This window comes from Pan paniscus, chromosome 12 (assembly GCF_029289425.2).
Source record: "Pan paniscus chromosome 12, NHGRI_mPanPan1-v2.0_pri, whole genome shotgun sequence".
NCBI classification, from domain to species: Eukaryota; Metazoa; Chordata; class Mammalia; order Primates; family Hominidae; genus Pan; species Pan paniscus.
Genome location: NC_073261.2, coordinates 65,605,615 through 65,623,161, shown reverse-complemented (window position 1 = coordinate 65,623,161; position 17,547 = coordinate 65,605,615). Strand labels below are relative to the sequence as shown.

At 40.2% G+C, this 17,547-nt stretch overlaps 1 protein-coding gene across 4 annotated transcripts in view; it reads left to right on the top strand.

Annotated features, from left to right (window-relative positions):
• The first annotated feature begins 870 nt into the window (after positions 1-870).
• Positions 871-17,547, top strand: part of PAPOLG (poly(A) polymerase gamma) — a 51,063-nt gene continuing 34,386 nt past the window's right edge. For 2 of the 4 annotated variants that reach the window (XM_063594600.1, XM_034953206.3), the window contains exons 1-7: positions 899-1,177; positions 4,809-4,970; positions 6,414-6,480; positions 13,150-13,231; positions 13,461-13,570; positions 15,133-15,186; positions 16,196-16,307. In XM_063594600.1, the coding sequence (XP_063450670.1) occupies positions 1,161-1,177; positions 4,809-4,970; positions 6,414-6,480; positions 13,150-13,231; positions 13,461-13,570; positions 15,133-15,186; positions 16,196-16,307 (604 nt within the window). In that variant the 5' untranslated portion in view covers positions 899-1,160. Of the gene's footprint in view, positions 1,178-4,808; positions 4,971-6,413; positions 6,481-13,149; positions 13,232-13,460; positions 13,571-15,132; positions 15,187-16,195; positions 16,308-17,547 lie in introns of all 4 variants that reach the window. The other 2 variants (XM_003830862.4, XM_008956283.3) reach the window with 2 other exon arrangements.

Below are 17,547 nucleotides of genomic sequence, written 5' to 3'. Positions count from 1 at the left end.
AGCTAATTTTTTTTAAACTTTTTGTAGTGACAGGGTCTCACTATGTTGCCCAGGCTGTTCTCGAACTCCTGGCCTCAAGCAATTCTCCCACCTTGGCCTCCCAAAGTGCTGGGATTACAGGTGTGAGCCACTGTATCCTGCCTCAATAAATATTTTTGAATGAATTAATCAGCAAGTAATCTCCTCTATTTACTGTGACTCTGAGTTATGTTCAAGAGCAAGCAGTTCTTGACTTCCTTTTCTTTGTAATGATTTAGTGCTTGAAATTACTTCTACCTATCAGCATTTTAAAATTGGTTATTATTTTCTCATTTTCATCCCCACACTCACATCGAACATGATCTCCACTATTTAAAAGTGTAAGATTTTTGTTTCAGCCTGGGATTTATCCTATTGCAAACTGCTAGCTACTATTTTCAACCTCTGTCAGCTAAATGCCAGAATGTCACTAATCAAAGGTGGTACTTAGGGGTGAAGTGAACAGTTAAGCCTCCAATTTACAAGCTTGTTTTTCCCTGGGATACTTGTGTGAAAGTCGTATGTTCCTGGGTGTGACCCTTTCGAGACAAAATCTCAACTGGTGAGTTAATTATGTATAACTATAATTAAATCAAAGATGTAGGATAACGGAGGCGTTGAAATAGTTTTTGCTAGGCAAGGGTGTGACCTTTTTAAAAAATGTATGATATATGCTGCCATTCGAGAGGCAAGGAAAACATATCTCCAAATTTCCTTCCAAGCGGTCTACCGGCATTGACAGTACCGCGGACAAAGGAGAGTACCAAATAAATGCTCCTTCGAACCAACGGTACACTGAGAGCCCTGAGCTTGTGGGCGGGGCCCCGGAGCCTCCCGGGACCTCAAGGCAGAGGGGGCGTGGCTGAGGGTGGTCCAGACCTCCAGGGGCGGGGCTGAGGCCTGCGAGAGGCAGGCTGGGAAGCGGCGCCATATTGGCGTCGGCCGCGCTGTATTGTCATAAATAGAGCCGGTTTTGTGGTGTTTTCACTACTCGGTTGGATGCCTCAGCCATAGTAAGTGGGAAAGTGAGCGAGCAAGCGAGCTACTAGCGACCGGAGGAAAGTGAACAGGGGGAGAAGGGAACAGCAAGAACAGGACTCCAGAGCGATAAACACTCGCTGGAGAGGGAGACGCAGGAAGCGATGAAAGAGATGTCTGCGTAAGTGGTGGGGGGCGGCGGTTGGGGTGAGGCGGGTAGGGGTGAGCTGAGGTGGTCCGTCTGTGTCCTTGTTTCCGTTCCCTGTCCCTTGCGCCCTGCACGCAGCTCGCCGGGATGGTCTCCTTCCCGGCTCCCGGCCGGTCCGCAAGGGCACCTCCCCTAAACCCGGCGGCTCACCTGGCCACCCCTGCACGGACTCGGGGACTCCGGGAGTCCCCAGCTGTCCCGCCTCCGAGGACGCCCTCAGAAAAGGATGAGGAGGGAAAGAGGTGCCTGTGTCCGTAGGGAGAAATTGTCGGTCACTCGCCTGCCCCCAGCACTGTCTGAGCCCGTCTGCTCCTGTCTGCATTGGCGCAAATACCATCCCCCTGCCTCCCCCTCCTCCCTTCCCGACCGGCTGTCTCCAGGTCTTCAGGAGTGAAAGACCTATCGCAGCCCAAGGGTTTCTCTTTCATCTGAGGCTACAGTCTTTTCACCGCTGTCCCCACCCTCTCCCTCACCCCCTGCTTCCCCACCTACCCACAACATCTACCGGTCTGTACCTCTTGTTCACACTTTGATAAGTCAGAAACAGTTCCCGTACTTGGCAAGATTTTGTTGTAGCTTCTTCCATTTTGGTCTATTAGGAAATAATTTAAACATGCAGAAAAATGTAGAGAATAACATAAGCATCATTTGTGGAGCCACCACCCATTTCTTCCAAAACGTAACTGTACACACATACACGTACATGCACACACGCACACGGTGTGTATATACGTATCTATGTATTTATTTTAAAAAGAAATCAAGCATTCCAGATACATCTGAAGGACTCTCCTACCTCCTTCTCTGGTCCCAATCATCTCTTGCTCCAGATGTCTCCACAGTCTTGAATTTGATGTTTATCGTTGCTGCGTGTTTTTTATTTTACTTCTTTTTTTTCCGCCCTCGAATCATGGGAGCTGCATGTTTTTCAATGCTATTACTACATACACATGTGTTCATAATAACTGGCATAGTTCTAGTTGTTTTTAAACTTTATATAACTCGTATCACACTTGGAATTCTGTAACTTCTTTAGCACAACATAGTATCTCTGAGCTTTGTTCATGTTAGTATTTTAGTTGTAATTAATATTAATTATTGTATTGTATTCTATTGTAGGAATACACCCTAATTTAATTCTTTTCCTGTTAGTGACTATTTTATTTCTAAGTTTTTAATGTTACAATGTGACAGTGAACGTTCTTTTAGGTGTCTCTTTGTACGCTTGTAACTAGAATTTCTCTAGGTTGTTTGCCTGTAAGTGAAATTGATGGTTTGAAGGGAATGTGGGATTCTGTTGTTTACTTTCCCCTCCCCTCTAGATAGGGGAAGTTCAGAACCTGGATTTGGAATTTTAGGGCCATTAGGCTAGTTGGCCAACTTTGTCAGCATACAGGTAAAAAAGTGAGGCCCGTCATCATGGTGTCAGAGCTGAAGTAGTTAGAGAGGAGAGAATGGAGTAGTGGAAAGAGGTTTTGGAGTTCAGATTCTGGCTTGTCCTCTCTTTGACTTTCAGATACTTATCTGTAAAATGGCACTTATTCAATACCTCTTAGGATTATTGCGATTGAGTGATACTATATAGATATGTAGATAATTACTCTGTCCTATTCACTTACCATATATATTTACATATGTATTACACAAACAATACCGAAACACTGCTCTAGCTTTCTCAGAGGTAAACAGCCAAATCTTTAAAAAGAAATTACCACTTGAAATAACTGATTGAAGTTTTGTTTGTTCTACAACAAAATAAATACAGAAGATAAATTAACCAGTATTTTGGTTTCTGGGTTTTTTTTTTTTTTTTTTTTTTTTGAGTCATTTTGGAAGGTATACAGGCTATTTTATCTTCCATTTGATTCTTTCTCCCTCTCTGCCTAATGAGTTTTTTTTTTTTTTTTTTTTTTTTTGAGACGGAGTTTCGCTCTTGTTGCCCAGGCTGGAGGGCGGTGGCGCGATCTTGGTTCACTGCAACCTTCGTCTCCTGGGTTCAAGCGAATCTCCTGCCTCAGCCTCCCGAGTAGCCGGGATTACAGACGTCCGCCACCATGCCCAGCTAATTTTTTGTATTTTCAGTAGAGACGGGGTTTCACCATGTTGGCCAGGCTGATCTTGAACTTCTGACCTCAAGTAATCCACCTGCCTTGGCCTCCCAGAGTACTGGGATTACAGGCATGAGCCACCACGCCCGGCCTCTAATGAGATCTTTAGCTATTACAGCGTGTCTTACTCTGTGTACTTAGTAGTGGTAAGACAGTGTTTTGACCAGTTAGAATCCAAAAACAATTAAATAATCTCTATTGTATGTTATTTTTTACAGGGCTAATTTATTCAACTTGAAAGATTGTTTCTAATTTTGAGATTACATTCTTACTCTGGGTGTTAATGGCCCTTCATGGAAGCATGGTGAAGATAAATGGCAGTGTTGGTCGTTTAGTGTGTATGTTTTTACTTTCATAGCAAAATTAGAAGTTTTGCCAACCCCTGTTGGTCCCAGAATTTATTTTGAAGTTGATTAGTTTGTGTAAACTCAAAATCTCAGAACTTGAATTGGCTGAGCGCGGGGGCTCACGCCTGTGATCCCAGCACCGTGGGAGGCCGAGACTGTTGGATCACCTGAGGTCAGGAGTTCGAGACCAGCCTGGCAACATGGCGAAACTCCGTCTCTACTAAAAATACAAAAAGTAGCTGGGTGTGGTGGCACATGCCTGTAATCCCAGCTACTTGGGAGGGTGAGGTAGGAGAATTGCTTGAACCCAGGAGGCAGAGGTTGCAGTGAGCTGAAATCTCCCTAATGCACTCCAGCCTGGGAGACAGAGAGAGACTCCATCTCAAAAAAAAAAGAAAAAAAAGTCTCAGAACTTCTTTTGTACTTTATTCAAGACCGTAGTTTCTTGATGGCTAAGATGTTTGGAGGGTGGCTCATGTATCTTCCAAACGATTGCCAGTAGTATAAAGAATTTTATTTCAATGTGAAGATGGTATGGGTACCAGTCTAAAATGAAGAGAATAATTAACTAGAATCACAAAATACTAGGACTGTAAACTCTGATTCAAGCAGAGGATGTTAACCTTGGTTTCCCAAGGACAAATCTAATTGTGATTTCTTTTTAAAAGCCAGATTATTTCACAAGGACCTTCTAATGGGATGTTTTCATTTCTTTCCTGGGGAAAAAAACCCATTATTTTTACTAAAAGCTTTCTTTCAAGTGGTTGACTGCTTTTCAAAGATTCTAGAATCTGGATGGCACTTGACTTAAGTCTGCAGGGTAGTGGAGGTGGCCCTGGCACAGATCTCAATCAAACTCTGGGTTTGAGCTGAGTGGTGTTGGTACAATTGTCTTGATGCCAACACATGCTGCGCTTGGCTTGAAAAAACATCCTAACCATGAAAGCTGCAGGCAGTATGAATAGCCCCTTCATAAACATAAACATAAAATACCCATTTTTCCTTTACAAGAAAGTGTCTGCCACTACTGTTAGTACTAAGTAAACTTTTAAGGTAGCTAAATTAACATGAGTAGATTGAGAGATTCAGTGTATCAGTATGGTATATACTTTAAATTTTTTGTTTCATTTTTCTTATTTTCTTGAACAGAAACACCGTGCTGGACAGCCAGCGTCAACAAAAGCATTATGGAATTACCTCCCCAATTAGTTTGGCATCTCCTAAAGAAATTGATCATATTTACACACAGAAATTAATTGACGCCATGAAACCATTTGGAGTGTTTGAAGATGAGGAAGAATTGAACCACAGGTATGTCATTGAAAACCATAAAATATTTGACAGTGCATTATTTAATCATTAATTCTGCGAACATATTGAATACCTACTGTGTCTCTAGATACAGGTGCAGAAATGACAAAAAGAAAAATCTTGGCCCTCTTGGAGCTTACAGTTTAGGTAGGGGTTAGAGGAAGATATTTGTCATCAATAATATCAGTATGACACTCGTGAGTAATATTACACATGATAAGTGCTACTGAGAAAAAGCTGAGGGGGTAGAGGTTTCAGGGAAAGCCTCATTGAGAAAGTTACATTTAAGGGAAAATTTAAAGATGAAGGAGGGAGCCATGTGTCTACCTGAGGGAAAAGTGTTCCAGGCAGAACTCTTGAAGTGGTGTATTTGAAGAGTGCATAGCAAGATACCCTGGGTGTCTGAGCAGTGAGGAAGCAGGAAAATATAGGCTTAATGAAAGCAAGGTGGGAAGGAGCTTGGAGGGCAAGAGCTCTTAGGACCTTGTAAGGTGTTGTCAAGGTTTGGTTTATTCTGAGTGAAATGAGAAGCTATTAGGGTTTTGAAAAGAAGATTGACATGATGACTTAAAAAAGTTTTAACAGTCACTCTGGCTGCTGTATGGAGAGTAATCTTAAGAGAAGTGCAAGGGCAGAGCAGAGAAACCAGTTAGCAAGCCATTATAATAGCCCTAGGAGGAAATGATGGTGGCTAGAACCTGGAGGATGGTCGTAGAGGTAATAAAAAGTAGAAATCTGGATATATTTTAAAGGTAGGGTTCTTAGGGTTTAATGACTGGAATGTGTGTGAGGGGTCAAGGATGATGGCCAAGATTTTTGGTCTCGGCACCTTGAAGGATGGAATTTCATTATTTGTGGAAGACTGAGGAAGAAGTAAGTTTGGACAGACGTTCAGTTTTGCATGTTATCTTTGGTATGTCTAAACCCTACTTTTCTCTTCTAAATGTGGATTCATTTACACCATTGGTTATAAGTTGTTTTAATAATACCAAACTACTTTAATACTATTAGACAGAAATTAGCCAGTAATTAGTTCCCCCATTTTAATTAGTCAAAGACCTATTACTAGCAATGAGAGAATTCTAGCTTCTATTACCACATTGTATTGAATTAATTCCATAGTAAAGCCAAGAAAGTTGACAGTTCACTAAGCCTTTACAGCCTCATTGAAGGCAATTTTATGATTTTTATTAGGCTTTTTGAATTTTTGAAAATAGCTCAAAAACTGAAATACTGTAATCAGATTTATCACCTCTTTGGCACTGTTAAGGATCTAAAAATGCCAAAGAGATGGCGCTGTGTCAGTAGATGTGATAGCATTATCACATATATGTTATGGTTTTACCCCAGCATCAACACAAAGGGTACTGCCTATATGGGTTTTTAAAAATACTGTTTGTTCATTTGTTTGTTTGTTTTAATCTGAAGCTTTTTTTTTTATAGGCTGGTGGTTCTTGGTAAATTGAATAATTTAGTAAAAGAATGGATTTCTGATGTCAGCGAGAGTAAGGTAAGACTCTAAACTATGTGGAATTCTTGTTTTTATTATATCTTGGCCATTCATCCTGGCAATAAGATGCAGGTGTTGAGAAGTATCTGAAATACATCAAAGCTTGGCTCTCTGGTATATGTAGGAATGAATTGGTCTAGACAGTTGAATTTCTAAGTAGATGAGGATTACCCAGAAGTAGCCAATATATAGCTGTGAGTCCACATAATTGTCTTATTTGACTCATATGTAGTAGGCCAAAATTTAAACATCAGATTTTACTTAAAAATCACATTTCAGCTGTTTTTATAAAGTATTAGATCTGGCAATGCTGGGCCTGCCTTTGTGCACAGCAGGAAGAGGCTTGAAGGGGATTGGGCTCCTGTCTTCCATTGCCTCATGGCCCCCACCACTCCCTGTTTTCTTTGCAAGGTGATTAATTGAGCAGTTACTATGTTTCTCATGTGGGATTCCCTTATTTGCCTACCTGCTTGGTTCCTAAGACATAGGAATTTGCAAACTAATTTATAACTACACAACCTTTTTCCCCTCCTGTAGCTTAACTATTTTTTTCCTGAAATTGATTACATTTTCCTGCTTTGTGTAGTGCAGTCCTCCCTTGGTATCCTCCGGGGGATTGGTTCTGGGACCTCCAAAGATACTAGAATCTGTGGATGCTCAGGTTCCTTATATGAAATAATATAGTACATATTTGCATGTTACCTTTTCAGATCCTTTTGCGTACTTTCAGTCATTTCTAGATTACTTAAAATATCTAATACAATGTTAATGCTATGTAAATAGTTGTCACTGTAATTTTTTTTTTATTAGCATGTTTAAATTTTTTTTTCTTTTTTTGAGATGGAATCTCCCTCTTTGGCCAAGGCTGGAATGCAGTGGTGCAATCTTGGCTCAGTGCAACCTCCTCCTCCCAGATTCAAGTGATTCTCTTGCCTCAGCCTCCCGAGTAGCTGGGACTAAGGCGTGTACCACCACACTGGGCTAATTTTTGTATTTTTAGTAGAGACGTGGTTTCATCATGTTGACCAGGCTGGTTTCGAACTCCTGATCTCAGGTGATCCGCCTGCCTCAGCCTCCCACAGTGCTGGGATTACAGGCTCGAGCCACCGCTCCCAGCCTAAATTTTATTCTTTTTTTTTTTTTTTTTTTTTTTTTGGAGACAGAGTCTTGCTCTGTCACCCAGGCTGTAGTGCAGTGGCATGATCTCACCTCAGCCTCCCCAAGTGCTGGAATTACAGGCTTGAGCCACCACGCCCGACCATAAATTTTATTTTATTTTTTTTTTATAGACAGGATCTCCCTCTGTCACCCAGGCTGCAGTACAGTGGCACAGTTATATAGCTCACTGCAGTCTCAAACTCCTGGGCTCAAGTGATCCTCCCACCTCAGCCTCCTGAATAGCTGGAACTGTAGGAATGCACAATTGTGCTTGGCTTATTTTGTTTATTACTTTTTATAGAGACAAGAGTATCACTGTATTACCCAGGCTGGTCTCAAACTCCTGGTCTCCAGCAGTCTTCTGACCTCAGCCTCCCAAAGTGCTGGGATTACAGGCATGAGCCACTGTGCCCTGCCTAAAATTTGCTTGATTTTTTATGGCTTTTTCCCCCCAATATTTTTTATCTGTGTGTGATTGGTTGAATCTGCAGATGTGGAAACTGCAGATACGGAAGGCTAACTATATTTTGAATATAATTGTTTTTGTTTTTGTTTTTGAGATAGAATCTTGCTCTGTCGCCCAGGCTGGAGTGCAGTGGCGAGATCTCAGCTCACAGCAGCCTCTACCTCCCAGGTTCAAACGATTCTCCTGTCTTAGCCTCCCAAGTAGCTGGGGTTACAGGTGCACACCACCATGCCCAATTAATTTTTATATTTTTAGTAGAGACGGGGTTTCACCATAATGGTCAGGCTGGTCTCAAACTCCTGACCTCAGGTGATCTACCCGCCTCAGCCTCCCAAAGTTCTGGGATTACAGGTGTGAGCCATCACACCTGGCCTTGGTTTTGTTCTTGTTTGAGACATGGTCTCTCTCTGTTGCCCAGGCTGCAGTGCAGTGGCGTAATCTTGACTCACTGCAACCTCCACCCCTGTGTTCAAGCAGTTCTCTTGCCTCAGCCTCCCGAGTAGCTGGGATTACAGGTGCACGCCACCATGCCCAGCTAATTTTTATATTTTTGGTAGAGATGGGGTTTCACCATGTTGGCCAGGCTGGTCTCGAACTCCTGACCTCAAGTAATCCATTCTCTTCGGCCTCCCAGAGTGCTGGGATTACAGGCGTGAGCCACTATGCCCAGCCTCACAATTGAATTTTTATTATTGTCTGAGAATCACCACTGCGAAGGTTATTTTACTGGCTGTACCAGAATGAGGGAGAGAATGTTCAACTGGGTGATACCATTTGCCTCATCACTAGGTAGCCCATACTGTTATATTTTAAGGTTTTTGTTTTTCATAGTTTTCCTATCTTTGCCTTAACAGCAGTCAGTTAAAAGCCCACTGTTTAAAAGAAAGCCCACTGTTTAAAACTCACAGTTGTCAGTGTGTCTAGCTGTAAAGTCCCTTTCTGCCCCTTAATCTGCATGGATTTAGAAATTAGGTAAACAACTGCAGATTTTTTTTTTTTTTTTTTTTTGGCGATGGGGTCTTACTCTATCACCCAGGCTGGAATGCAGTGGCGCGATCTCAGCTCACTGCAACCTCCGCCTCCCAGGCTCCAGCAGTCCTCCCAACCTCCCCACCTCAGCCTCCCTAGTAGCTGGGACCACAGGCATGCACCACCACACCTGGCTAATTTTTGTATTTTTGATAGAGACGGGGTTTTGCCATGTTGGCCAGGCTGGTCTCGAACTCCTGAGTTCAAGCAATCCACCTGCCTTGGCCTCCCAAAGTGCTAGGATTATAGGCATGAGCCACCACACCCGGTCTAGAATTCTTTTACAGCTTTTATTATTTTTTTCTGTAGCTATGATAAATATGTAGAATTGGTTCTTTTAAACAGTGGGCTCAGAATAAAGTTGAGTCTCCTAAAGACTACAGTCGTTGAGTTTAACATGGTATTTATGCTATTTACTTTTGTTGCCAAAAGGCTGTCTGCCTCATTTCTGAACTCACCAGGGTTATCAATAGTTGAAGTTATTGGATGAGTCAAATTCTGAGCAGATGGAAATGCTAGTCACAGGTAGTCAAAAAAAATAAAGTTAGTTAACATCTTCCATTGAGCGGATGAGGTCATTTTTCTTTGTGAATTGTAATTGTCTCTTTTGTGTGGGGGAATGGGGGAAGGATCTCTCACTCTGTCTCCCAAGCTGGAGTGCAGTGGCATGCATAATCATGGCTCACTACAGCCTCAAACTCCTAGGCTCAAGCAATCCTCTCACCCCAGCCCCCCAAGTAGCAGAGGCTGCAGGTACACATCCTGATGCCTAGCTACTTTTTTTTTTTTTTTTTTTTTTTTTGGTAGAGATGGGGTCTTGCCATGTTGCCCAGGCTGTCCTCAAACTCTTGTACTCAAGTGATCCTCCTGCTTTGGTTTCCCATAGTGTTGAGATTACAGGCATGAGTCACAACCACGCCCAGCCTATAATTCTCTTTTTTTTTTTATTTAAAAAAAAAAAGTGACAAGGTCTCACTGTGTTGCCAGGCTGATCTTGAACTCTTGAGCTCAAGTGAACCTCCCACCTCAGCCTCCCGAAGTGTTAGGATTATAGGCATGAGCCACCACTCACAGCCTGTAATTCTCCTTATGTATATTTTACTTTGGAAAGTAACTGAAGGATTTGGGTTTAATCAAAGATGATTTGAATCTGTACACAATTGGGATATTTAAACTTTAAATAGTGTAGAATCCCACATCAAATCATTTTGGTTAGATACTATGGCTGTGGCAAACTGATTTAGCATATCACTTTCTCATAAATCATGCGAGAATCAGACTTCTCAAAATAGAAATGTGAACTAAAAGATTTTTTTAGGGTCCTGTCTTCTCTGTCCATTTCATTCATGTTAATCATCAATAAATTTACAGATTCCTGGGCATGGTGGTGCATGCCTGTAGTCCCAGCTACTCAGGAGGCTGAAGCAGGAAGATCTTGAGCCTAAGAGTTCAAGGCCAGCCTGGGCAACATAACAAGTCTCTGTCTCTTTAAAAAATCTGATTAATTTACTAACTTCTTTCTAGCTATAAAATTATTTGTGATACTCTTAACATTAATATTCATTACACAGAGGCATTAACAAGGATAATATACTATTATATAGATACTTACATTCAAGTGGAAGTTAATCAGCAGATATTATTCTTTAGAACTTGTACTGGGCATTGTGAGAAAATACAGAGAAGCAGTAGACACAGTTCTTAACTCTGAGAAATGTAAATATGATTGAAGATTAAATATGAAATATGATTTTACATGCCAAAGAAGTCAGTAAATATAGCAAAAAAGAATTTAAGAATTGTAATGGCAGAAAGCACAGAGGAAAAAAAAGCTTGTTAGGGAGTAAGGATAACCAGGGAAGGCTTCATGGAAGAGGTGGAACTTGAAGTGAACTTCTAAAAGTGGATGATACCGATAGCCAGAAGCTGGACATGGTGGCTCATGCCTGTGATCCCAGCACTTTGGGAGGATGAGACAGGAGGATCGCTTTAAAACAGGAACTTGAGACCAGCCTGGGCAACAAAGCAAGACCTCATCTTTGCAAAAATTATTTAAAAATTACCCAGGCACATTGGTACCTGTCTGTAGTCTCAGATACTCTGTAAGCCAAGGCAGGGGGAATATTTTGTGCTCAGTAGTTTGAGGCTGTGGTGAGCTAAGATCACACTGCTGTGCTCACTTCAGCCTGGGCAAGACAGTGAGACCCCGTCTCCATCTGTTAAAAAAAAAAAAAAAAAAACCAAAAAAACAAAAGATGCCCAGAAAGAATGGGCAAGCACTTGAGGCAGGAACAATGGCAAATGCAGTGAAAAGGAGGTTGGATTCTGTAACCATGTTGGTTGGTTGGTAGGTAGTTGGAGCTTCAGAAAGGAAGATAAGAAGACAAGGCAAGAAAGATCCCTAGGAACATGTCGTGGAGATTTTCAACAACAGGCCCAAGGATCCTTACCTCAGTAGTTAGGGAAGAAGACATTGGCAACTTTTGAATACAACAACTATATTTAATAGAGTAATTTAAGAACATCAGCCAGTGAATTTTATACAGGATAGTGAAAGAGAAAAGGAAGATTAATTAGGGGTAGTTTAGGATGCCATTAAATAGCCTAGAATTAGGGGAGTAGTCGTTGAATAGAAAGGAGGCCACAAATTTGAGGGATATAAGCTGAGAAATGGTAAGCCAAGAAGAAGGAAAAGGTCTGGGCAGTAAGGATAATGAGGAACAAAAATAGAGAACTCAGAAGCAATATCTGACTGTTATCATTGGAAGAATTTTTTTGCTTGCTTGAGGCTGGATATTGAAGTGGATCAGGATACTTGAGTGACTATCTGATGGGCTTTTGGAACTGGCTCTCAAAAGGTGAAAATCAGCTTTTTTTTCTTTTTCTTTTTTTTTTTTTTTTTTTTTTTGAGGCAAGGTCTCACTGTTGTTGAGGCTCAACCTCCTGGGCTCAAGCAGTTGTCCCATTGCAGCCTCCTGAGTAGCTGAGACTAGAGGCACACGCCACATGCCTAGCTAATGTTTTCTTTTTTGTAGAGATGGTGTCTCATTGTGTTGCTCAGGCTGGTCTTGAACTGGACACAAGTGGACCTCTTGCCTCAGTCTCCCAAAGTGCTGGGATTACAGGCATGACCACGCCCAGCCAAAAAGTAGCATTTTAATTATGTTATAATCCAAGAAATGTTAATTAAGCTTGTTAGAATAGCTCTCATAAGGAGATCATGTCAGGAATGACTCCATTCTTAGAGAAAGGTTGTAGAGCTAGAATCAAGAAATTAAACATACCTGTCACAAAAACTAAAGGGGATATGGGATTGGCCAAGAGTGTTATGTTTTAGAGAGCTGAAAGCACATTAGTTTGGTAACTGAGAGTTCCTTGTTGACTACCGAAAGAGTGATGAAGCGAAAGACAGGCAGTTGGAGGGGACAAGTATGGTCAAGTGATTAAAAAGAAAAGCTTTTCTTCAGATAGGGATGTATGTATGTGTACTGGGGGTGAATTTGTTTTGTCTTTCCTCTGGGAATACCCTTATTACTTCAGATCACAGCCAGAGGATCTGTGAAGCACTTTTACAAATCTAATCTTGACAAGGTTGACAAATCTAATCATGTATCATTTGCTCAATAAAGGCCAGTAGACATTATGGTGATTTTTTTTTTATTTTTTGAGACAGAGTTTCACTCTTGTTCCCCAGACTGGAGTGCAATGGCACAATCTTGGCCGCTGCAACCTCCACCTCCCAGGTTCAAGTGATTCTCCTGCCTCAGCCTACCAAGTAGCTGGGATTACAGGTGGCCACCACCACGCCCAGCTAACTTTTGTATTCCTAGTAGAGAAGAAGTTTTGCCATGTTGGCCAGGCTGGTCTTGAACTCCTGACCTCAGGTGATCCACCGGCCTCGGCCTCCTATAGTGCTGGGATTACAAGTGTGAGCCACCATGCCCAGCCAACATTGAGGTGACTTTTATGCTAAATAATTTGAATAATTGAATGTCTTCCGCTTAATTTTATTTTAGAACCTCCCACCTTCTGTTGTGGCTACTGTTGGTGGTAAAATTTTCACATTTGGATCCTATAGGCTTGGAGTACACACCAAAGGTAACTGCTTTTCTGTGTTCTAGTGCTAAGAACATTCAATAACAAACTCTTCATAATTAGAAAATGTAGGAGAACAAAGTTCCCACTATTTCACTACTTAGAGCTAATCATTGTTAACATTTTCTTGTACTCAACTTCCATACTTTCTTCTGTACATATGTTTGTGTGTACTTTAACAAAGAATATAACACATAATATATTCTTAATTAAGAACTACTTTAATTTACAGGAGCTGACATTGATGCACTTTGTGTAGCTCCAAGACATGTGGAAAGATCTGATTTTTTTCAGTCTTTTTTTGAAAAATTGAAACATCAAGATGGCATTAGAAACTTAAGAGTAAGTATCCTCTGGCATTTAATATTTTGAATTTAGATTAGTAACAAATATCTATAAAAACTAGGGCTTAAAACTATTGAAATACCTTCTAAGTTACTATTAGGAGGTATTTAATAAGAGTAGCTTTAATAAGTGATGATTAAATCATGATTAAGAACATGGGCCTTAGAGTTATACAGACTTGGGTTGGCATCTAGAATCTACTACATAATAGCTCCTAGATCATGGTCAAGTAACCTAATCCTCTGAGCCTGTTTCCTGATCTGTAAAACAGAGATGTGGTAATAACTTTTTTATAAGGTTTTTGAGTATTGATGAGATATTTACATAAACCATTTACTGTAGTAGCCAATAATGATTGATACATATCAAATGATGAGTGCTATTATGTGTAAGGTTCAGTTAGTAACTCTTTATATGTGTATATCTAGCCATTCATTCAGCAAATAAAATTTCAGCACCAGTAATTTGTTAGATGCTGGCATTAGTCTTACAGATACAATAGTAAACAAGACATTGTTTATTGAGGAGGGGGTTATGTGAACTAAAGAAACAAAACAGTGTTAATGCATTCTGAAGTGCTAGAATAAGGTGAAGGTCAAAGAGTCTGATATTTGGGGAATCTGGGAATGTTTTTAGACAAGGAAGTTAAGAATTTGTTAGGTTGGGGAGTTAAGGAAGACTCAGAAAACCTAATGGTTTCTACTAATCTCAACTGTATTAATTAAATTTTTGATAGATTAATCATGAGCTTTCATTATTTTAAAATTTCTAACTCTAGTAGCCTTTCTAAATAATCAGTTTTCAGTTTAGACTCGAAATTATAAGTACCCAGATGATAGCAGGTTTTTGTTTTTTCGTTTGTTTTTTTTTATTTTACTTTAAGTTCTAGAATACCATGTGCAGAACGTGCAGGTTTGTTACATAGGTATACATGTGCCATGGTGGTTTGCTGCACCTATCAACCCGTTATCTAGGTTTTAAGCCCTGCATGCATTAGGTATTTGTCGTAATGTTCTCCCTCCCTTGTCCCCCACCCCCCGACAGGCCCCAATGTGTGATGTTTCTCTCCCTGTGTCCATGTGTTCTCATTGTTCAACTCTTACTTATGAGTGAGAACATGCTGTGTTTGGTTTTCTGTTCCTATGTTTGCTGAGAATGATGGCTTCCAGTTTCATCCATGTCCCTGCAAAGAACATGAACTCACCGTTTTTTATGGCTGCAGACGATAGCAGTTTTGCTTTCCAGTTCTGAGGAATATTTTTAGAGGGATAATAAATTAGATACTGTAACAGGCATTTTGTGTATCTTACATAATACAGGTCACAAAGTAGAAATACTTACCTGGAATGTAAGACCAAAAACATTTTCACTTTGTCTATTGAGTTAAAATACAAATCGGGAGTAAAGATATTCACATTATTGGTAGTTAGGATAAAGAAGGGATTACATCTATGTGGTTAAAATACAAATCGGGAGTAAAGATATTCACATTATTGGTAGTTAGGAAGGATAAAGAAGGGATTACACCTATGTGTTATAATTGTTTTCCTTTTTTGTAGGCTGTAGAAGATGCCTTTGTACCTGTTATAAAATTTGAATTTGATGGTATTGAAGTAAGTGTTTAATATTTTTCTGACTTTACAATTGAACTGTTTAAACTTGTAAGTTTGTTTTCTGAAATCAGGCTTAACATAAATGCATATTTTAAAAAATCAAGTAATCTCTTTTTTTTTTTTAAATGAAGAGATGAGGTCTAACTCTATGGCCAAGGCTGGAGTATAGTGACACAATCATAGCTCACTGCACCTTTGAGCACCTGGGTTCAAGTGATCCTTCCACCTGAGCCTCCTGAGTGGCTGGGATTCCAGGCACACACCACCACACCTGGCTAATTTTTTGTATTTTTAGTAGAGACGGGGTTTCACCGTGTTAGCCAGGATGGTCTCAATCTCCTGACCTCGTGATCCGCCCACCTTGGCCTCCCAAAGTGCTGGGATTACAGGCATGAGCCACCGCGCCTGGCCCATATTTTTAATTTCTAAGAATACTATTTTATTCTTTAAATGTTCCTTTTTATTTTTGTCTGCATTTATTTACAGCCTCCTGACCTTATTTCCTAGATATGACATTCTTATCTGCTTTCTTAGGTCTACTGGGTCTGTTACCACTTGTCCATCTGCTTTCCAGCTTTCATAGCTTTTGTTTGTCACTTGCTGTTCTTTGTCCTAGTGAATTTTGCCTTTAACATCAAAATAATACTAAACACAAAAATAAAATTAAATTTTCGTGGTATTTTAGTGAGGTTTCAAGAGGGAGTGAATGTAAATGTGTGTTGGATCTTCTATCTTTATCTAGAAATTTGCTCATAAGGCTTTGATTTTTTTTTCTGCTTGGCATGTATGTTAACATTTAAATGCTTTCATTAATTTGAAAGTTTAATTACCTTAACACAACTTTATAGTGATTTTCCCATGTGAGACTGCCTACATAGGCCTATCGAAGCTTTGGTAGAACTTCCCAAACTCATAACCAAAGCTTTTCACATTTTTATGGTGGGATGGGAGAGGATGGATTAAAAGGAGAAAATGTAATTTTTTTCTCTTTTTTCACATCTTTCCAAAGATTGATCTAGTCTTTGCAAGACTGGCAATACAAACCATATCAGATAATTTAGATCTAAGAGACGACTCTCGCCTGAGAAGCCTTGATATAAGGTGTATTCGCAGCTTAAATGGTAAGCTTCTAAAAAGAAATCTCAGATACCTGCTTCAGAACAATTAGAGAAATATAGATACTTTTGCTGAATTGACTATTCAATTTTGGAGATTGGACTCAGTTTAAAATGTAATTTTCCTTATACAGATAATGTGACCACATTTAAGAATCCTAAAAACCACAAATTTATTTGAAAGGCTGTGTATATTTATATTAGTGGTTCTCAAACTTACTGGTCTCAAGACTTCTTTACACTCTTAAGATTTATGGAGGACCCCAAAAAGCTTTTGTTTATGTGGGTTATATCTGTCAATATTTACCATGTTAGAAATAAAAACTGAGAAATTTAAAAAGTACTTATTCATTTATAAATAATGAACCCATTTTAAATTAATATAAACTTTTGTGTGTGAAGAATGGCTTCTTTTTTTTTTTTTTTTAACATTTTGCAAGTCTCTTTAATATTAAGCCTGATAGAAGACAGCTAGATTCTCATTTGTGTCTACAATTGATTGTAATATTTTGTTTTGGTTAACATATAAGAATAAAATCTGGCCGGGCGTGGTGGCCCACGCCTATAATCCCAGCACTTTGGAAGGCCAAGGTGAATGGATTACTTGAGCCCAGGAGTTTCCAGACCAGCTAGGATAACATGGTGAAACCCCATCTCTACCAAAAATAAAAAACATTTAGTTGGATGTAGTGGCACTCACCTGTAGTTCCAGCTACTCAGGAGGCTGAGGTGAGAGGATCACCTGAGCCCCCGAGGTGGAGGCTGCAGTGAGCCGTGATTACGCCACTGCAGTCTAGCTTAGGTGACAGAGTGAGACCCTGTCTCAAAAAAAAAAAAAAAAAAGAGGCCAGGCACAGTGGCTTATGCCTCTAATCCCAGCACTTTGGCAGGCCAAGGCAGGCAGATCACCTGAGGTCAGGAGTTTGAGACCAGCCTGGACAACATGGTAAAACCCCATCTCTATTAAAAATAAAAAACTAGCCAAGTATGGTGGTGCTTACCTGTAATCCCAGCTACTCGGGAGGCTGAGGCAGGAAAATCACTTGAACCCAGAAGGCGGAGGTTGTGGTGAGCTGAGATCATGCCACCGCAATCCAGCCAGGGTGACAGAGCGAGTCTCCGTCTCAAAAAAGAAAGAAAAAATCTGTCCTCTTAGTTGGAAAAGGGAAGAGTGTTTTAATAGCCTTTTCAGATAATTATGGATATTCTTCTTAAACTTGGCCAGTAACATTTTTTTTCTTTTTAA